Source organism: Mchenga conophoros, linkage group LG14 (genome assembly GCF_057382185.1).
Source record: "Mchenga conophoros isolate Kocher_MC1m ecotype Shallow Benthic linkage group LG14, M_conophoros_male_GT1.1, whole genome shotgun sequence".
Classification (NCBI taxonomy): Eukaryota; Metazoa; Chordata; class Actinopteri; order Cichliformes; family Cichlidae; genus Mchenga; species Mchenga conophoros.
The window spans coordinates 12,527,685-12,545,185 of NC_140539.1; the positions used below are offsets into that span (position 1 = coordinate 12,527,685).

Consider the following 17,501-nt stretch of genomic DNA (forward strand, 5'->3'; position numbering starts at 1 on the left):
CAGGAAGCTCCTGAGGATGTTTTACCAGTCGGTGGTTGCTGGAGTACTGTTCTATGCTGTGGGGTGCTGGGGGAGCAGCACAGCAAAGAAGGACTCACCCAGGCTGGAAAAACTGATCAGGAAGGCTGGCTCTGCGGTCAGCATCAAGCTGGACACTCTGGTGACAGTTGCAGAGAAAAGGACACTAAAGAAACTTCTGGACATTATGGACAATGCTGGGCATCCTCTGCACACGGTCATAAACAACCAGAAGAGTCTGTTCAGTGACAGGTTGCTTCTCCTAAAGTCAAGAACCAACAGACTTAAAAACTCCTTTGTCCCACACACAAAGGATTTTTAACTCCTCTCTGGAGGGGAGAGGGAGGGGAAACAGGAGGACAAAGCAGGGGGGGAACAACTAAGCTGTAGTGCCTTTTCACTGTGCAATACTTTTTGTTAATAGTCAACGGTGCAATAGACTCACATACTTGAAATGTGCAATTCCCTTGTATTCTTATTCCTATTTATTCTATTCATCCCTTTTGTATACTCTGTATTTATATATGTGTATATATGGTATATTTCTGCTCACATTCTGTAACTTCTGTTGGTGCTGTGCTATTGGAATTAGAATTTCCCGGAGGAACCCACCCGAGGGATTAATAAAGTTTCATCTAATCTAACCTTATTGTCAATACACAGACGTTTGGAGGCTGGTGAATATTTCTTATAAGTTCAAATAGCATTGCAGAAGTTTATTCTTTCTGTCTTGTGGCGCTGCACACAAATGTTTTCAACATTACTGACAACCCAAACTAAGTAAACAATCCCTACGCCCCCACTGACACTGCCGTGGAGGCAGACAGCAGCGGTTTGATGGGGTGGGATTGTGACTGGGAGGCGCCTGGCCTCTCATTAACCCCCTGTTTCCTCCACACCTCTCTGTTTACACCTACATGCCGGTCAAGTCCAGACAGAAGAGCAGAAGCGCTTTAGACTGTAGACAAAACGATGCCTGTTTTTCTGCTCTCTTTCATTGCGCTCTTTGGAGTTTCTCACGCTTCTGACAGCGCGCCTCCGGAACCGTCGCTTTGGTTCAAGCCCACTTTTCGCTCCGTGTGCAAACCCATTCCGAGCACTATGTCTCTGTGCCACGGGATCGGTTACAGGAGCATGTGGATTCCAAACATGCTCGGCCATGATTCACTGAGGGAGGTCCAGCAGCAGTCTGCAGCCTGGCTGCCACTCATCTCCAAGCACTGCCACCGGGACACCAAGAAGTTTCTATGCTCGCTCTTCGCTCCGGTGTGTCTGCCGGAGGTCAGCGGGCCGGTCAGCCCCTGCAGGAACCTGTGCGAGGCCGTACGGGATGGCTGCGTGCCAGTGATGAGCGCGTTCGGCTTCCCCTGGCCTTATATGTTTAACTGCACCCGGTTCCCACACGAAACCGAACTCTGCATCCCCGTATCCGAGGGGCAGGATGGGCGGGAAACAGAGGAGGCGAAGCACGAGGAGGTGCCCAAAGGTCAGTGCACAAAGTTGTGTCATTCTCCACCAAAACACTTTTGTTTTGGGAAGTTCTCACGTACTCAAGTACAGCTCTGAGGATGCGGTTTGCTAGACTGTGTTTTTCTTATAGTTTATCCTTTTCCTTTATTTCCACTGCATTCATTAAGGAAATGTTGCTCACTTACTCCAGAAAAGCTTCTCATAAACACTGAACTGAACTTTCTCATGTTTTCTTTTTCATTGTAAATGTTCACAAGCTCTTCTAGTGTTTCATGTAAGATTTTAATAAGTCTTTAAAATGCAAGTGTTTGTCCCATAATCATAATCCTCTTAGTAGCGTATCAACCCAGTAGGGCACTTTTCTCTCAGACTGCATGCGTACTCGTGGTTCGTAGGACAGAATGGGAGGCAGAGCCTTTCAGCTTTCAGGCCCCTCTCTGTGGAACAATCGCCCAGTTTGGATTCAGAAGACAGACATCTTTTCTACTTTTAAGATTAGGCTTGAAAATTTCCTTTTTGATAAAGCTTATACTTAGGTCTGGATCAGGCGACCCTGAATCCTCCATTAGTCAGACTGCAATAGACCCAGACTGCTGGGGGACTTTAACTCACTATGCTTTTACACATAGTTTACACCTCTCTGCATTTAATCATTAGTTATGATTAATCTCTGGCTCTCTTCTCTTTTGTCCTGTCTTCCTCTCCTCACCCCCAACCAGTCAGGGCCCCTCCCTGAGCCTGGTTGTGCCAGAGGTCTCCTCCTGTTAAAAGGTGTTTTATTCTGGGGTTTTTCTTCCCACTCTCATCAAATACTTGCTCAGAGGACGCTGTCTGATCTTTGGGGTTTTCTCTCTGTTATTGTAGGGTCTTTACCTTACAATATAAAGCACTACGAAGCACTATTTTTCTGATTTGCTCCTATATAAATGTAATTGAACTGAAATTTAATTGACACATTTAACTTTAATGGAGTAACTGTTGAAGCCTCCGACAAGTACAATTGTCCAATAATAATAATAACAATAGTAATTTTTAAGAAAACTACATGATTGTATTGTGATGTCACCCATTTTGAAAGGTTGTGCTTCCACTTTGCTGCATCAATAATACTCCAGTCATATGTAAACTGTACTAATTACACTTCACTTATAATATACTCTCTGTACTGTACATGGCATTGTTTTAACTTTGGGATATTTCATTTTAATTAATAACATTGCACTTGGAGTGCTGTAGTTTTACTTCATTTTTATAAATGTAGTTTACATTTCCTGAAGCCATTTTTCTGCTTTATTACATTTTTCTCATATTACTTCTTTATTTTTGTCTTTAAATGCAGCACGTTTACTTAGAACAGATTTTTAAAAAAACATTAATATACTGGCACTTTTACTTAAGTTTTAGTATTACTCTTTATTCATCCCTGAATGTAATTTTTACAGTACTGCAATCACGCCTCTTTCACAGCATCCATTTAAAAAATTCAATTCAGTTTCAACTCAGGTTTATTTATATAGCAACAAATCACCACAACAGCCACCTCAAGACACTTTAGACTGCAAAGTTGTATTTAATCCACTTTTACTTAAGGTTCTTACTGAAGCCTTAAGGTGTTTGGCCTGCTTTGATGCTGGGGTTTAATGGACGAAAGAAAACAAAAGAGAAAAGTTCCACCAAGGTGATTATTTTTATATCCCCACTGCAGACTGCTGCAATCATTTAACCATTGTCGTTTTCCATCCCCCCAGGGAGTGTTATTTGTGAAGCCTGCAGTCTGGCTGCAGAAGGAGAGATTGACATCCAGGAAAACTTCTGCCACAGTCCATATGGTGAGAACAAAGTGTTATAGATAACGTGGGCTCCAAATGCATCCTTTTCTTTTGTAGCATGCAATTTCTCTTGCAAAAACAGGACAGCTTATCTAGTCACAGAGACTGGGTGATTTACAACATGCATGAAGTGACACCTGTTGAATAGTGTTCTCCGTGTCTCTGTCGTAGCATTTAAGATGCGTCTGGGCAGCATGATGACAGTGGGGGGTGACCTTCAGCTGGTGCCTACGGCCCGCAGTCGCATCCTGAGATGGGCGGGGGGAGGGGCTGAGAAAGCAGAAGGAGTCGGAGGCGCCATGGCCCACAGCGCTTTGTGGCTCCAAGAAGGCGGCACGTGTAACTGTCCTGGTTTAGACTCTGCAGAGAGTGACGAGAATGAGGAGAAAAGTCAAGAGGAGGTGCAGATGGATAAGAAACTGACAAAAAGAGGAAAAAAGGTGGGGAAAGGTGGATGGTACCTTTCCCTTGCTCAGGCTGAAGAGGGAAGACTGGTGCTGACTCGACTGGTGAGGTGGAGCAGAGGGGACAAAGAGCTGAAGAAGTTCATCCGAGCTCTCCTCAAGCAGCCGTGTGCAGAGCTTTAAACAGCGAGTCATCCACATCTGTTCCTGCCCTGCAGATGATGCTTTCATTGTGCTGCGTGAATACCAGCGCTTTGCAGTAATGTACACAAAGTCCAGCAAAGGAGCCAGCTGCTAACTGGTGAACAGCTGATAGTTCAGACAGTTTCAGATAGCTACGTTAAAAAAATAGTAACATTTTTTTATTAAACCACAGCATCATCTTGATTTGTTACAAAATGTATCCTTGCATTATTATTGTCACTGAGTTTCCTCCATTAAAACGGAGCATTATTTTTACCAAAATGAGAAGCCAGAGACTTTACAAATGATCATCACCTCATCAACAAAGATAAGAGAGCTGGTGTTTGTGTACACTGCTGAACCACCCAAAATCATACCGGCAGGAACATTGCATTTTATTTTTATATATATATTTTTTGTACATAAATGAGTTACATTTTGTCTCCATTATCAAATTATTCACTGAATTAAGAGATCTTTTTGTAATGATCGCTGTGGTGGAGACCGATCTCCCCTCTCTGTGGTGACATGTCCATGCACACACAAGCAATATATTTATCTGTTTACTTCAATTTATTTTTTTAATCTTGTATTTTACTTGATACATCAATAAGGTTTTTCTTGATCCTTCCATCATGACTTAGTAAAGAAAGAAATTGGACTCCGCACAGAGACGCACACCTGTTGACGTTAACTTGAGATATCAAATGTCAGTTTCACACTGCCCTTGTTTCTCCTGTTGCTCATTTTATTTGTATTTTATTTTTTTTAAATATACTGGTTTCTTCATGTCACATGAAAAATGGCAAAACCTGATGTTAAACAGTTGTAGTTTTTTTCTGTTAAATGGGAATATTTATAGGATATATATATACTGTCATGCACGTGATACATAAATTATTCACAGCCTTGTGTCTCTGAGCTTCTCTTAAACACACACGCTCTTCTCTCTGTGTTTCTGCACCTGCCTCAGCTCAAGTGCCACCTTTCAAAGTCTACTCTGCTTTTTATTAAACAGGTAAGTTTGTCTTTTCTTTCCGAGTAACATGGATTCTGTTCAGTGTGATGCAGAAAGTCGGTGAAGTCTACACTTATGTGGGGCAGTAGAAACATCTAGAGCGGCACAGTACTTTCTTTCACATTTAGCACGAGACTATGGCGGCTACACCTGTTTCTGTGCAGATGTCATTTTGCATACATGAGTATTAGAAGTTCATTCAGCTCAGAAATATTTTGTGATTACAAATAAAGATCACAGTGTTTTAATTATTAACAGTTTCCTGTGTATGTACATTTATTTCTTTGCTGTAAAGAAATAATGATTAAATGAAAATTGTGGCTTTTCTGCGTCCTTGTTGTCCTTACTTACAGCTTAGGTCATATTTAAAAGCTAAACCAGACTACGTTACTGAAAAATGTACAACAGAGACACACTTTTCTTAATCCAGTGCAGTATTACCTTCTGTTGTTGTTTTACGTGCCAGTACATCATAGTTTAAGCACATAGTGCATAAACAGAATAAGTAAGTGGTTTTGTAGTTTGGAGAGTGATACCACTGCCCCTGAATTATGATTCTTTATTTTTATGAGAACATCAGTTGATGTTTATTTAAAAAAGACAAGTGCCTTCCTCAATGAACCTGAGCTAAGAAAAAATGCAATAATATAAATTCCCTTGTGCCAATCATGGAATTTCTAAATTTTAAAGGAACGCACGCCCAGTGTTGTCTAAGACACCGATCAATGTTAAATTGAAGTTGAGTAGTAATATTTTCCCTGTTTATGCTGTTGACCATGAAATCAAAATGATTCAGTGCTTTTATAAGGTGTTGCAGGTGCATAAATTCTGTGGGAATCAGAAAGAGAGCAACAAGTATACTTCAGGTATTAAAGGACTTGCCAGTTCACAAAAACACCAATTTAATGATCCCCTATGGCAAACACCAGGCCGAAGATAGATACTTCCAGCAGAATTTGACTCAAGCAGGCGCAGCCATCAGCCGCGACCGAGTGGTGGGTGAGGTTAAAGAAGAGAGAGAAAAGAGGAGCACACAGAGACAAGACACAAACTATGGGAGAGAGCAGACATAATTTAATGACATGCTGTAAACGTGTGTGTGTGTGTGTGTGTGTGTGTGTGTGTGTGTGTGTGTGTGTGTGTGTAGACTATTTGTTCCCAAAGGTCTCCTCTTTTAGGTTTTCCAGAGCCAGTCAATCAAAACATCTTTCAAAAACCCTTGTAGTCAGTGTTTACTTATACTTCTTGTGATAAATAATACAGGGCTCACTTTGTTAAAATATATCTGACAAATAACCGACCTGTGCATGTGTGTTTCTGTCTGTAGATGCTAGGATGGTGTCTCCTGCTATTGCTCTGGCCTTCCTTCCACTCCTGCTGACGCTGATTATCAGGTACCGTTACTTCTTTGTGCTGTTCTATCGGGCAGTCCTCATCAGGATATGGAAGGACTGCGTTACTGGTCTGAGCCGAGAGGAGCGTGCCTTTCAGTACGTCCTCACTCATGCCATCCCCGGAGACCCTGACAGTATCCTGGACACCTTTGATGTCTGGTGCAGCAAGGTGGAGTTCATCAGCAACATTGGACCTAAAAAAGGTACAGAGTTTGAACACAGCAAACGTAATCTTTGTTTGTTTGTTTTAAAAAGTAAAAAGCACCTTTAGGTGTGTATTTGCGTGTATGGTTTCCTTGATTTTTAGGAAAGATCCTGGACCGGCTGCTGATGGAGCACAGCCCTCTGACAGTGCTGGAGCTGGGTGCCCACTGTGGATACAGCACTGTGCGGATTGCCCGTTCTCTGCCTCTGGGCGCCAGGCTCTACAGCATCGAGATGGACCAGAGAAATGCCGCTATCGCTGAGAAAGTCATCCGCCTGGCAGGGTTTGATGATGACACGGTGAGTTAGAGAAGCATCTAAACAATTTAAAAAATGTTCTTTGTTCAGTACACTTCATGTGCAGCAGGCCGTCTGAAAGACCAGATACATTTGGGGCTTTATTACTCTAATTTTACTAAACAATGAGAGTTTCATACTTTTGATAATCATGCTGTGCTTTCCTCAGGTGGAGCTGATTGTCAATCCATCTGATGAAGTGATCCCTCAGCTGCGCTCTGACTACAATTTAGAAAGACTGGATTTTGTCTTCATGGACCACTGGAAGAAATGTTACCTCCCTGACCTGCAAGTAATGAGAATAAATTACTAGACAGGATATTTGTATATATTATATTATATTATATTATATTATATATTTGACTTAAAGGTTTGCGCTTTCCTACTGTTACCCACCCAGCTGCCTCACTCGCTGTCCCTGTGTGTTACAGATGCTCGAGGGCTCTGGTCTACTGGGAAAAGGATCTATTATCCTGGCAGACAACGTGCTGTTTCCTGGTGCTCCAAAGTTCCTTAGATATATTCGCAAGAGTGGCCTGTATGAATGGAAGATCCACCGGGCCATGCTAGAGTATAGCAAGGGCATCAGGGATGGGATGGCTGAGCTGGTGTACCAGGGAATCAAGTAGATCATGACATCATGGCAGGATTTCATATTGTTACTCAAACACACACTTCAGAAACAGAAATGTCCAAATTCTTACTTCATCTAAAGGGGTATCGTTTCAATTTCTAGTCTGTGTAACAATACAGCTCAACCTGTGAAGAAATACCTTGCAAAATAACTCACTAGTGCATACTGGGTAAAGAAGGAGCTTCAAGGTTTACTGCAGATCCCGTTTGACCAAGTGCCCCACCGATTTCACAAGAGATAATTTACTGCAACATTTACCCACAAAAACAAAACAAAGCTAAATTAAATCTTAAAACAAAAGGCTGATAGAGAAATATAAACAATCCCCAGTTTAGGTATCTCATATGCTCCAATCACCTTTTATTCTACTGGGACTTTGTTGTGACTTCTCAGCATCTCATGTCTTTTCTTTTGTTTAAAAGACTCAAATAAACAATTTTTTTAAGGCTTCTTTTTTCTTACTCCCAAATTTGAGACTCACAAAATTTAATCTAAATGCAAATTAAACCTAAATTAAAATAAATTTTTTATTAAAGTACATGTTAATATTAATCACCTGTCTTCCTTCAGCTGAACTGCAAGCATTAATTCTTAAAATCTTCCCTGCAGTTAAAGTCTAATTATATAAACCTTGGCCATCCCACCACCAAAATTCACCAAACTTTTTATTGAACTACAAGTGACGCGTCACATCTTGTTAGATTTTATTAATAAATTCAAATACACAAAAACAGAAACATGGTTCAGTTAAAATAATTTACAACTTCAGCAGAAGTAGGGAATGCCATGGTTAAATATTCTACAACATAACCATGACAGAACTCTGTGTCTCATATTTAAATATTTGTTAGCAGCTTTTGCTTCTGACATAGTTCAAAATATAAAAAGTGTCTGATCAGAATACATGTCCTGGGGTTTTGTGAATGCTCTGCTGAAGGTATTTCTGTAACATACAAAACACTGCTGGGAAACAGAACAGGACTATATGGTGAAGCAACTGGATGACTCTTGCATAGGTCAATAAGTTATTTTGCTGACTTGACGTTATGGTCATGCTTAGTCTGCTGGTTGCAGACGCTGCTCTGCATAACTGTAGATAGCAAAAGTTCAAGGTTTACATAACGGATCAGTGGGCCTGCTGCTACCACTGCGTGAAGGTTTTCCCGACTTGATACAAAAACAACACTACTTAAGAGCACCACACAATTGGAGCCACTTTGATTGGTTTAAAGTATTTTCCACAGTCACACACTGTCAATTGTAATTAAATTGAAGTTAGAAAAAATGCACTGATTTCTCAAAGTATCTTATGGTGATTCTTCAGCATTGTTCTTTCACTAATTTCACACATAAAAACATGTCAGAGACTGAAGAGCAGCAGTTGTATTTTAAGCATGGAGTGGAAACCCAGGGCCAGCCTGATGAAAACCAGTATTGTCTTAAATCATCCACTGGTCTTGGTCTTGGTCTGGTCCTTCCATATCCACCTGACAGAAAGAAACCGAGCTAGATTAGAGGCAGTTTTGGTAATGGAAAGAAACTGAATTAAATTTAGATACATGTATTTTTACCAAGTCTTAACATTAAAAAACCTCATGACCGTAGGGTTTGTGATACTGTCGCCTGGAAAAAAAATTATTCAAATCATAAAGAAAAGCACCTCATTTATCTCGCCATCATCAGGTGACTCGTTGTAGTCGTTCATCTCATCCATGTCCTGCATGTCCTCTTCATCTTCTGAGTCTTCCTCGCTGTCTTCTTCATCTTCGTCATCTTCTTCTTCCTCCTCTTCGTAGCCTGCCTGCACCCAGTAAATGCAGACAGCATGAATGGAGGGGAACAAAGTATGTAACCAGTCTGTTTCACACTGTGTCTATTTTGTGTTTAAAAATCTTTTTCCGTTACCTCAAAAATTGGTTTTCCAATGGGCATCAGATTGTTGTCTTTCTCAGCAATGCTCTGCAGCTACGGTAGAGACAGTTTGCACATATTAAAGTGTATGAAGTCTCATAATACGATCAATAGACTGATCATGCATGGCCAGAGATGTTGCAGCTGTGGAGCTTGACTGATCTGAGGTTTCAGAAAGGACAATACTGTCCAAGTTATGCTAAGTACTGAACAATCTTTCACACCGTACTGTGTAAAGTATTGTTTTAACTTTGTAACATTTAATTTTGACTAAACATTGCACTTTGAGTGCCTTAGTTTTACTCTTTTTTTATATATAGTGTTTACACTTTCTGTTTTTCACATTTATAGCTCAAGTTAGAACGATTTCCTCCTGGGATTAAGATGTATTTATAAGTTTATTTATTATTTTGATTCTGATAAAGGAAAAATAATAGAGCCACCAGTAATTATAGCAGACTACAGGACTTCTATATGACTTTTAGCCTTTCGCAAATACTCAAACTAATAAATTATAAACTAACATGCGCAGAGTATATAAACTCATCGTAAGTGAAATGGAAGCAAAAAAATAGCATAAAGATGGAAAATACAAGTCTATAATTGCTCTGGGGAGCCTTTACCCAGGTCTGGTGCTGCTGCTCTTGCTGGTGCAGCTCGGTCTCATCCACACACGGTCGGTCCAGATTAAACCACAGAGACTCCGTTATCCGGGGCAGCAACGACGGAAACAGCGTGGACATTTCTGTCACACAACAGAAATGAATCCCATAAAACAGAAAGAAAACTGAAGCCGGAGTTTGCGTTAAGACAACAAACGACAGAGGAACAGCTAATACGTCATTAACGGTCGATTTAAAAGTCCTCCAGTTTAAGACTCAGAGACTCTAAAATCTAACACTCCCCTGATATTGTGGATTGAAAATGATGTGATATAATCAAACAATAAAATAACTTCGTGCTTAACCTTACCCGAAATCCACAGTCTGAGTCCCTGTCAGTGGCTCGACAAAAATTCAAAACAAATTTTACCGGAAACTGCTGGTGTTCACCCATAAAGAGTCCTCCTTTCTCCAGCGGCTCTCCATAAAGGTTCCCTTTTCGGAGCATGAGCCACGTCTGTGGCACGAGAGGTTCTAAATAAAGTAGAAACACTAATGAGCTTTAACTAAAATGTGTCACAGCGATATTAATGTGTGTGAATGGGTGGATGACAGGTTGTGTAAAGCGCTTTGGGGTCCTTAGGGACTAGAAAAGCGCTATACAAATACAGGCCATTTACCATGTTTTTATTTTAATGATCGGTATATGCAATAAAACATGTTATTTGTCTTTATTTAATTTAATTTTATGACATGGTGTTGACAAGCTGAAGAAGAACTGGGATGTCATCATCCTCATCAACAACAGGTTAAACTGGAAGACCAACGCAGAAGCTGCATATAAAAAGAGGATAAAGAGATCCCTCAGCCTATACAGTAAAATGATGGAGACTTTCAGTCACTCAGGAACTGGTCACACCCAGTGCCCTCCAATAGTAACTGTTGGTGACACCAGCAAACTAGATTAGAAAAGAACAGATTAGAAAGATTTGCTCTTTGAATGCCTGCAAACTGGACACATTTGAAGCTGCGGTGGAGAGAAGGTCACTGAACAAGCTGTAATCCATCATGGCGTATACCTCTGCACCACTTAGTGCACTTCAGCCTGAACTTTTTTAGTCAAGTGCTCTTGTCCTTTCTTTAAGTAGACTTCAGGAATAGTTCACCAGGCTTCTTGAAAGACATTCAAAGCTCCTCTCAGCATGTTGGCTCCCTTTTGCATAGCCTCCACCATGCTTTACAGATAGTTTCAGACACTCACTGTTTTACCTCTCCTGACCTCTTGTGTACAAATGGTGATTTAAACTAAAAATTTCAAATTTGAATTCATCACTCCATCAGACCTGTTTCCACTGGTTTTCAGTCCGGTGCTTGTGCAATTTGTCTTTTCTCCCTGTTGCTTTTCTTTAAGAATGGTTTCTCGACAGCCACCCTTCACTAAGACCATTTCTGATGAAACTTTGATGAACAGTAGATGGATCAATTGAACCATCTCTCAAGTCCTGTCTCAGACTTTTTGCACACCAAGCTGAGATATGCCACGTTTTCAGCGAATAGCTCAAAGATGAATTATCTTCCTTGTGCAAAAATATTACTTTGTCCCAGTCAAATAGATTCGACTGAATAAATGGGAATAAATAATGCATTTTTGTGGCATGTTGCTGGTAACAAAGTGACTGAAAAAAAGTAGTGAGTAAAATGAGAGGTGAGTAAAGACTTTTGCACAGTACTGTATCTGTCTGGAAGAGTAGCATCTGCCATATATTATTATTAGTAGTAGTAGTAGCAGTAGTATTGTGTATTATGTGATTAGTGTATATCAGCTTTAAGCAACCCATAACACAAACACTCTTTCAAACTATAGGAAGCTGCTGAGATAACAGAATTTTTGTCGTAGTTCACGGCTGGTTTCTGTAAATGCTGCTGAAGTTGAACATTCTTATCAGTAGGTTCAGAGCGTTAACCTCAAGTATAAGCACATTCATGCACATGCAAAGAAATTACCCTCTTGAGGGTGTATGTAAAGTTTCTTTTTTCTTTGTCATGGTGAGAGCACTAAAAGTACTTACTTACCATCCTTTTGATCTTCTTATTGTCATCCCAGGTCACGCTGCCCTGTCACAACAGGGTGGTGGTGAGCAGGTTAAACTTTGAGATAAGACTGATATTCTCCTTGAGATAAGACTGATATTCTTCATGGCCAGATGTTATAAAACTGGAAAATCACATGCTCACAGGAACTGCTGACTGGTAACAAATTAAAGAAAAATCCGACATCAAGAGTGTTAAAGTAGCTTATAGATAGCCTGGCACTGGTTCTACAGTTATCTGACCAGATGCAATATCACTCTTCTATGAGATAGTCCCGCCCTTGGTGTTTATGATGGCAGTGGAGAGGAATGTCTTACATGGTGGTCCAAAATCTCCCATAGATGTTGACTGAGTGCATGTGATTGTGAAAGCCATAAAATATAACTGACTTCATTTTCATAATTATGAGAGTAGTTTAGTGACCTCTTGTACCTTGCAGACGCAGGCATAATCACCTGAAGAATACTAGTCCAATCAGGCCAGAAGTATTTCATCATAGGATAATGGAGATAACTGAGAACATGGTAATTATAGTCATTCAAAGTGACCCACCACTCTGAAGGGACCAGGGGACCCAGACCTGGATACCCGTATCATTGGAGGTGGGGGTGTCTTTGAATTTGTCACATCTTAAACACACACACACACACACACACACACACACACACACACACACACACACACACACACACACACACACACACACACACACTTCATATGGACTTTGGACTTTGAAAACTAATTAGTCAAAAGCACAGCAAGTTTTCACATTCATTCGCTCACACTCTACCCACACAGTCAGACGCGTGCACACACACAAACACGCAGTCGGGCACAAATCTGTGTTTGGAAATTCTTGTTTGGTCTTGAGAAGTGTGTTAAAGGGCATCTGCAGATACAGCTTTGTAGGATCATCCCTTCAAGAAGGAGTCATCACCAAATCCAAAGGTAAAGGGAATTTGTTCATTATTACTTTGTCTCTAAATGAATTTTCACCACAGCTGCATCTACTTTGTATTTCTAAACTATACGATAATACACAGCTACTTCTATTTACATGCATATGGATTATTTTATCTATATATGATGATTAGAGCTTTACAAAATCGTTGACAAGTTTATCTTTCATGTTTTTTAATGTTTGGCTTTTAAACGCAAAAAGGTGTAGAGACACATTTGCTCTCTGACAGAGTTCACTTTATAGCTTACATTGTGTCCTTTTGCATTTTTATGCTGCATTCAGGAGCCACACTTTATTTGTTGCGGTATTGTGGGTAAAACTTCCTCATGTCTTATATTTAGTATTTAAAAGAACCCAAAAGTCAGATTAGCAGAGAGAAAAATCACACGTGGGACAGAGTAAGTAAAAGAAAGTAAGTAAAATTTTATTTATATAGCACCTTTCTGGATAAAAAGTTCACAAAGTGCAGGTAAACGGATTCCACAAAAAGAAGTGAACACAAAGCGTGGATCGTGTCCACGTGTGTGCCGTCGATGCTGAAAACCGACATCTGAAAGATTATGAAGCTGGAGGTTTCATTACTCTCTGGCCACAATTCACTGAACCAGCTGCGAAAGAAGATCAAAACTATGCTTCACGTTTGATAAACATCGTCATGAATTCCCTCTTACTTTTGCTCTTTTGCTTCCACCACGATAAAATCAAACTTCCTGCACAGCTCTTTCTCAGTGTACTCAAGAGCCCAGTTTACCATGAAATATCTCTGTTTTCTGCATTATTCGCTTGCTTATTATGCACCAGTCTACCGTTGTGTTCAGTGCTGTCAGAAGCTTTTTGTTTGTTTTGGTTTTTGGATTTTTGGGGGTTTTTTTTAAAAAATGACCACCGACAAGAAAACCTAATTTCTGCTGTTCAATAAAGAAATTTACCTGATGCTGAACAAAGCAAAGCAAAGTTACAGAGGTTTTATTAGAGAGCGTTTTGCAATTCGGCATAATTTTAAGAAGTTTAATGTTCATCTGCTGATTCATGGTTTTCTTCTCTTTTGCCTACTGCAGAATATTTTTAAAGGTTATCTGCTATAAAAAGCCAGGCCAAGAAAATCTCCTTCATGTTTTTCTAAGTTTTATCCCCACTTACACAGAGGCATCTCCTGTGATGCTTACACCTCTGGTAAAGTCTCACAAGTTTCAGCTTTGTTTTTATACATAGATATAAAAATATGGATATGTACTGATAAATGATGACAATTATGATATTTCTCACTGTCTGAGTCAAAATTGAATCGAATTGAATGGAATCGGGGGATCTAATCGAATCAGGACTTTGTGAATCGGAATCGAAATGGATACCCAGCCCTTATTAAGTCATCACCACATCAATCAGCTTTGCTTAGCTGTTCTTCCTTGTAAATTTTTTGTCCAGTTTGGAGTTCTATAGCTTTGGAGAATTCAGGTTGTCTTCTTACAAAAAAAGCAAAAACAAGGACTGTCCGGATTACCATAAACTCTAAACTTTGTCACTAGGTCTGTTACTGAAAGAGATCTACACCAGGGCTGTTAAATACTGTAAATACTGTTAAAATATTAAATTAGTACCTATGACCAAACAATCCAGACACCTGCCTGCTGATGGTAGAAAATTAACTAAGGTCAGTAAAATGCTGTTCGTCAGACTCGGGTTAGAGGTCACAGGGAGTTGGCTGCTATCCCATACTATTTCCTTCTTCCCATTATTGGCCTCTTTATAAGCAGTATTAAGATTTTTCCCACAACCTGCTGTTGATGCTTCCCTCCCCTACAGTCATGTGGTCCGTCCTGGCCTTGCTGCTTGCCCTCTCTGGTGGAGCCATGTCTCTGGACAAACTGAACATGTGCATGGATGCAAAACATCACAAAACAGAGCCTGGCCCTGAGGGACAACTGTACCAGCAGGTGATAATTGCAAACATAGCACTGTCGCTAACGTTTCCCTTCTTGTCTTGATTTAAACCCCAAGGAGCTTGGTGGAAAAAACATTTTTTTTAGTTCTAAATCCATAAAGTGATTCTGGTTTCCTTTTTCCAGTGCTCTCCATGGCGAGATAATGCATGCTGCACAGCCAACACCTCTGCAGAAGCCCATGACGATGCCTCCTATCTCTACAACTTCAACTGGAATCACTGTGGCAGTATGAGCAAGGAGTGCAAAAAACATTTCATCCAGGACACTTGTTTTTATGAGTGCTCACCACACTTGGGACCCTGGATACAACCAGTGAGTATTCTCATCCACGTGTGCATTTGAGTGTCTAATGTTTGTCTATATTTTTGTCACTAGATGGCAGCACAGGAAGTTGAAAGGACAGAAATGGTCTGTTGTTCAAACTGAGGAAACAGAATATATATATATATATATATATATATATATATATATATATATATATATATATATATATATATATATATATATATATATACATACACGCAGTAGTTAGAACTATGAGGGAAAGGGGCTTATTTAGTTCATTACTGATTATACTAATCAGCCAATGGTGTGCATTTGTGTAGGTGGATCAGAGCTGGCGTAAGGAGCGCATCTTAGATGTGCCTTTATGTAAGGAGGACTGTGAAACCTGGTGGGAAGACTGCAAGAATGATTTCACCTGCAAAACTAACTGGCACAAGGGATGGGACTGGAGCTCAGGTGGGGCCCACACTTGGAAAAGCAAAGCAGACATGCATGTTTGCGCTTGCATTTCTCTTATAAACCACAGCAAGCATATTCCCAGTTTTGCAAAAACATTTTCACACTGAAATTTTTTGTTGTTGTTGCTTTTACATTTACATCTATGCAGAAACAACACTATTAAAATTTATCAAATGCATTCAATTCTGTCACAGGTATCAACAAATGTCCTGAAGGTAGCAAGTGCAGTAAGTGGACTGATGTTTTTCCCACACCCAAATCCATGTGTGAAGAAATCTGGTCCAACTCTTACATCTATACCACATACACCAAAACCTCTGGGAAATGCATGCAGCTCTGGTTCACCGGCACAAACCCCAACAAGAAGGTTGCTGAGTACTACCTCAACAATGGGCAGCAACAGCAAAGCTCTGCTCTGCCAACACTGCTCTTCCTGGCTGTCACATCTCTCTCTCTGTAATGATTCATTAAAATTAATATTTCTGACCATTGCTGTATCACCTTGAATTAAAACAGATTTCTTAAACCTGTCTGTCAGTCCCTGAGCCACTTCATATACAGTAAGACCCCTTTGGCTGGCATTCTAGTAAAATTCATCAACTAGAAAATGTCAGGTATTGATGATGCAAAAAATATTCTGATAACAAAAGTTACCTGCTTGGGAATATACTAGGTAATTAGTTTAAACAGCAGCATAATCACCATCAGAAGTCCAAATCAGTTAATAATGCTCAATACATAAAACTTGTTTCATCTACTCTCATTACTGTGGGGAGCAGCTGGCAGTTCTCTTTTTTTGTCTTCCTCTTCAGGATAAAAAAAAGAGAAAACAGACATAAAGAACAAGATTATAATTTCATCAGCCAACACAGCAATTTTGTGTCCAGACAAGTGCTGTACAATCAAAGATCTGTGTGGACAGGGGAAATAAAACAAAAATAAACTTGTGCTCCTGGAGAAGCCATGAAGAGACACATGCCACATTCTGTATTACTGCACAGCTCTGGAATGATATTTCTCTTAAGTGCAGTCTATGGATCAGCTTAATAACCCCTTCACAACCTCAATGACCAGGAGGGAAACTGTAAAACTGACCCTGGGAAAATGTTTCTCCGTGCTGGGCCCCAGTGATCGCACCATCACATGATCAGTCCGGGGCCAGCCAGTGGTTAGTGGGCTCTGCTGCTCGGTAATTATGGGGTTCCAGTCCCCTGAGTGTGTGTGTTTGTGGCAGAGAGAGAAAGACAGAGAAAAAGAGTGAGAGCCTAACTCCCTCCATGTGTACACGTGTTTGATGTGTGCCTATCAATGCCGCATGTGAATGTGCTCCATCAGGTCTCTGATAAAGGCTTTTGATTGGTTAAAATGTAACCACGGATGCCTTTGGAGGCTTAAGGATCAAACTGAGATGCATATTTTATGTACCCTGTACTTAATCAAGACTTCATATAAGTACTTGAAAAAACTATAACTATAACTTGTTGTGTTTAACGTACTGATAACAACACCCTTCCTCGTGATACCACTGTTAATTTAGCATATCGAGTTTAGTCTGTGTATCTCACCCTAGTCTTTCCTGTTTCTTCTGACAGCATAAACAACACCCACAGAACTTCTATAAGAGTTTGAATTACAGAAGACGGTTTGCCAAATTTTTGCCAAATTATGTTGGTTCTTTATGGTAAACAAAGTACACTCAGTGCCCGCTCAATCACAACTGCTTTAAAGACACATTCCTGAGAGATTTTGGTACATATTACCATGACATCATCATGCAGATGCTGCAGATTTGTGCCAC

General features: G+C 40.2%; 4 protein-coding genes across 5 annotated transcripts; 3 read left to right on the forward strand and 1 right to left on the reverse strand.

Moving 5' to 3' along the window:
* The first annotated feature begins 936 nt into the window (after positions 1–936).
* sfrp2l (secreted frizzled-related protein 2 like) lies at positions 937–5,245 on the forward strand. Its single transcript, XM_085245326.1, has 3 exons — positions 937–1,504; positions 3,237–3,317; positions 3,489–5,245. The coding sequence occupies exons 1-3, from the start codon at positions 991–993 to the stop codon at positions 3,902–3,904; spliced, it is 1,011 nt and encodes a 336-aa protein (XP_085101452.1). The 5' UTR covers positions 937–990; the 3' UTR covers positions 3,905–5,245.
* Positions 4,876–7,751, forward strand: tomt (transmembrane O-methyltransferase). The gene is made up of 5 exons (XM_085245329.1): positions 4,876–4,922; positions 6,250–6,519; positions 6,624–6,820; positions 6,987–7,109; positions 7,249–7,751. Exons 2-5 carry the CDS (start codon positions 6,258–6,260, stop codon positions 7,444–7,446), a joined length of 780 nt encoding a protein of 259 aa, XP_085101455.1. The 5' UTR covers positions 4,876–4,922; positions 6,250–6,257; the 3' UTR covers positions 7,447–7,751.
* Positions 7,752–8,141: 390 nt separating this feature from the next.
* On the reverse strand, positions 8,142–10,492 carry anapc15 (anaphase promoting complex subunit 15). The gene is made up of 5 exons (XM_085245330.1): positions 10,335–10,492; positions 9,986–10,107; positions 9,357–9,416; positions 9,112–9,252; positions 8,142–8,938 (listed from the first exon to the last, which is right to left on the reverse strand). The coding sequence occupies exons 2-5, from the start codon at positions 10,103–10,105 to the stop codon at positions 8,891–8,893; spliced, it is 369 nt and encodes a 122-aa protein (XP_085101456.1). The 5' UTR covers positions 10,106–10,107; positions 10,335–10,492; the 3' UTR covers positions 8,142–8,890.
* Positions 10,493–12,823: 2,331 nt separating this feature from the next.
* folr (folate receptor) lies at positions 12,824–16,233 on the forward strand. 2 transcript variants are annotated; one of them, XM_085244670.1, is made up of 5 exons: positions 12,824–13,003; positions 14,820–14,950; positions 15,083–15,271; positions 15,565–15,700; positions 15,898–16,233. In XM_085244670.1, the coding sequence occupies exons 2-5, from the start codon at positions 14,822–14,824 to the stop codon at positions 16,161–16,163; spliced, it is 720 nt and encodes a 239-aa protein (XP_085100796.1). In that variant the 5' UTR covers positions 12,824–13,003; positions 14,820–14,821; the 3' UTR covers positions 16,164–16,233. The 2 variants fall into 2 exon arrangements, with proteins under 2 accessions (XP_085100796.1, XP_085100795.1); XM_085244669.1 differs by lacking the exon at positions 12,824–13,003 and having other exon boundaries at positions 14,801–14,950.
* The last annotated feature ends 1,268 nt before the right edge of the window (positions 16,234–17,501 follow it).

Bases quoted from the DNA above. Each gene is read 5' to 3' on its own strand.
- sfrp2l (XM_085245326.1), top strand. From the start codon at position 991: ATGCCTGTTTTTCTGCTCTCTTTCATTGCGCTCTTTGGAGTTTCTCAC. The intron at 1,505-3,236 runs GTCAGTGCACAA...CCATCCCCCCAG, and splicing joins GCACGAGGAGGTGCCCAAAG to GGAGTGTTATTTGTGAAGCC. The intron at 3,318-3,488 runs GTGAGAACAAAG...TCTCTGTCGTAG, and splicing joins CTTCTGCCACAGTCCATATG to CATTTAAGATGCGTCTGGGC.
- tomt (XM_085245329.1), top strand. From the start codon at position 6,258: ATGGTGTCTCCTGCTATTGCTCTGGCCTTCCTTCCACTCCTGCTGACG. The intron at 6,520-6,623 runs GTACAGAGTTTG...CTTGATTTTTAG, and splicing joins CAACATTGGACCTAAAAAAG to GAAAGATCCTGGACCGGCTG. The intron at 6,821-6,986 runs GTGAGTTAGAGA...TGCTTTCCTCAG, and splicing joins CAGGGTTTGATGATGACACG to GTGGAGCTGATTGTCAATCC.
- anapc15 (XM_085245330.1), bottom strand. From the start codon at position 10,105: ATGTCCACGCTGTTTCCGTCGTTGCTGCCCCGGATAACGGAGTCTCTG. The intron at 9,417-9,985 runs GTAAAGGCTCCC...TCTCTACCGTAG, and splicing joins AGCAGCAGCACCAGACCTGG to CTGCAGAGCATTGCTGAGAA. The intron at 8,939-9,111 runs GTGCTTTTCTTT...TCTTTCTGTCAG, and splicing joins ATGATGGCGAGATAAATGAG to GTGGATATGGAAGGACCAGA.
- folr (XM_085244669.1), top strand. From the start codon at position 14,801: ATGCTTCCCTCCCCTACAGTCATGTGGTCCGTCCTGGCCTTGCTGCTT. The intron at 14,951-15,082 runs GTGATAATTGCA...TCCTTTTTCCAG, and splicing joins AGGGACAACTGTACCAGCAG to TGCTCTCCATGGCGAGATAA. The intron at 15,272-15,564 runs GTGAGTATTCTC...GCATTTGTGTAG, and splicing joins TGGGACCCTGGATACAACCA to GTGGATCAGAGCTGGCGTAA.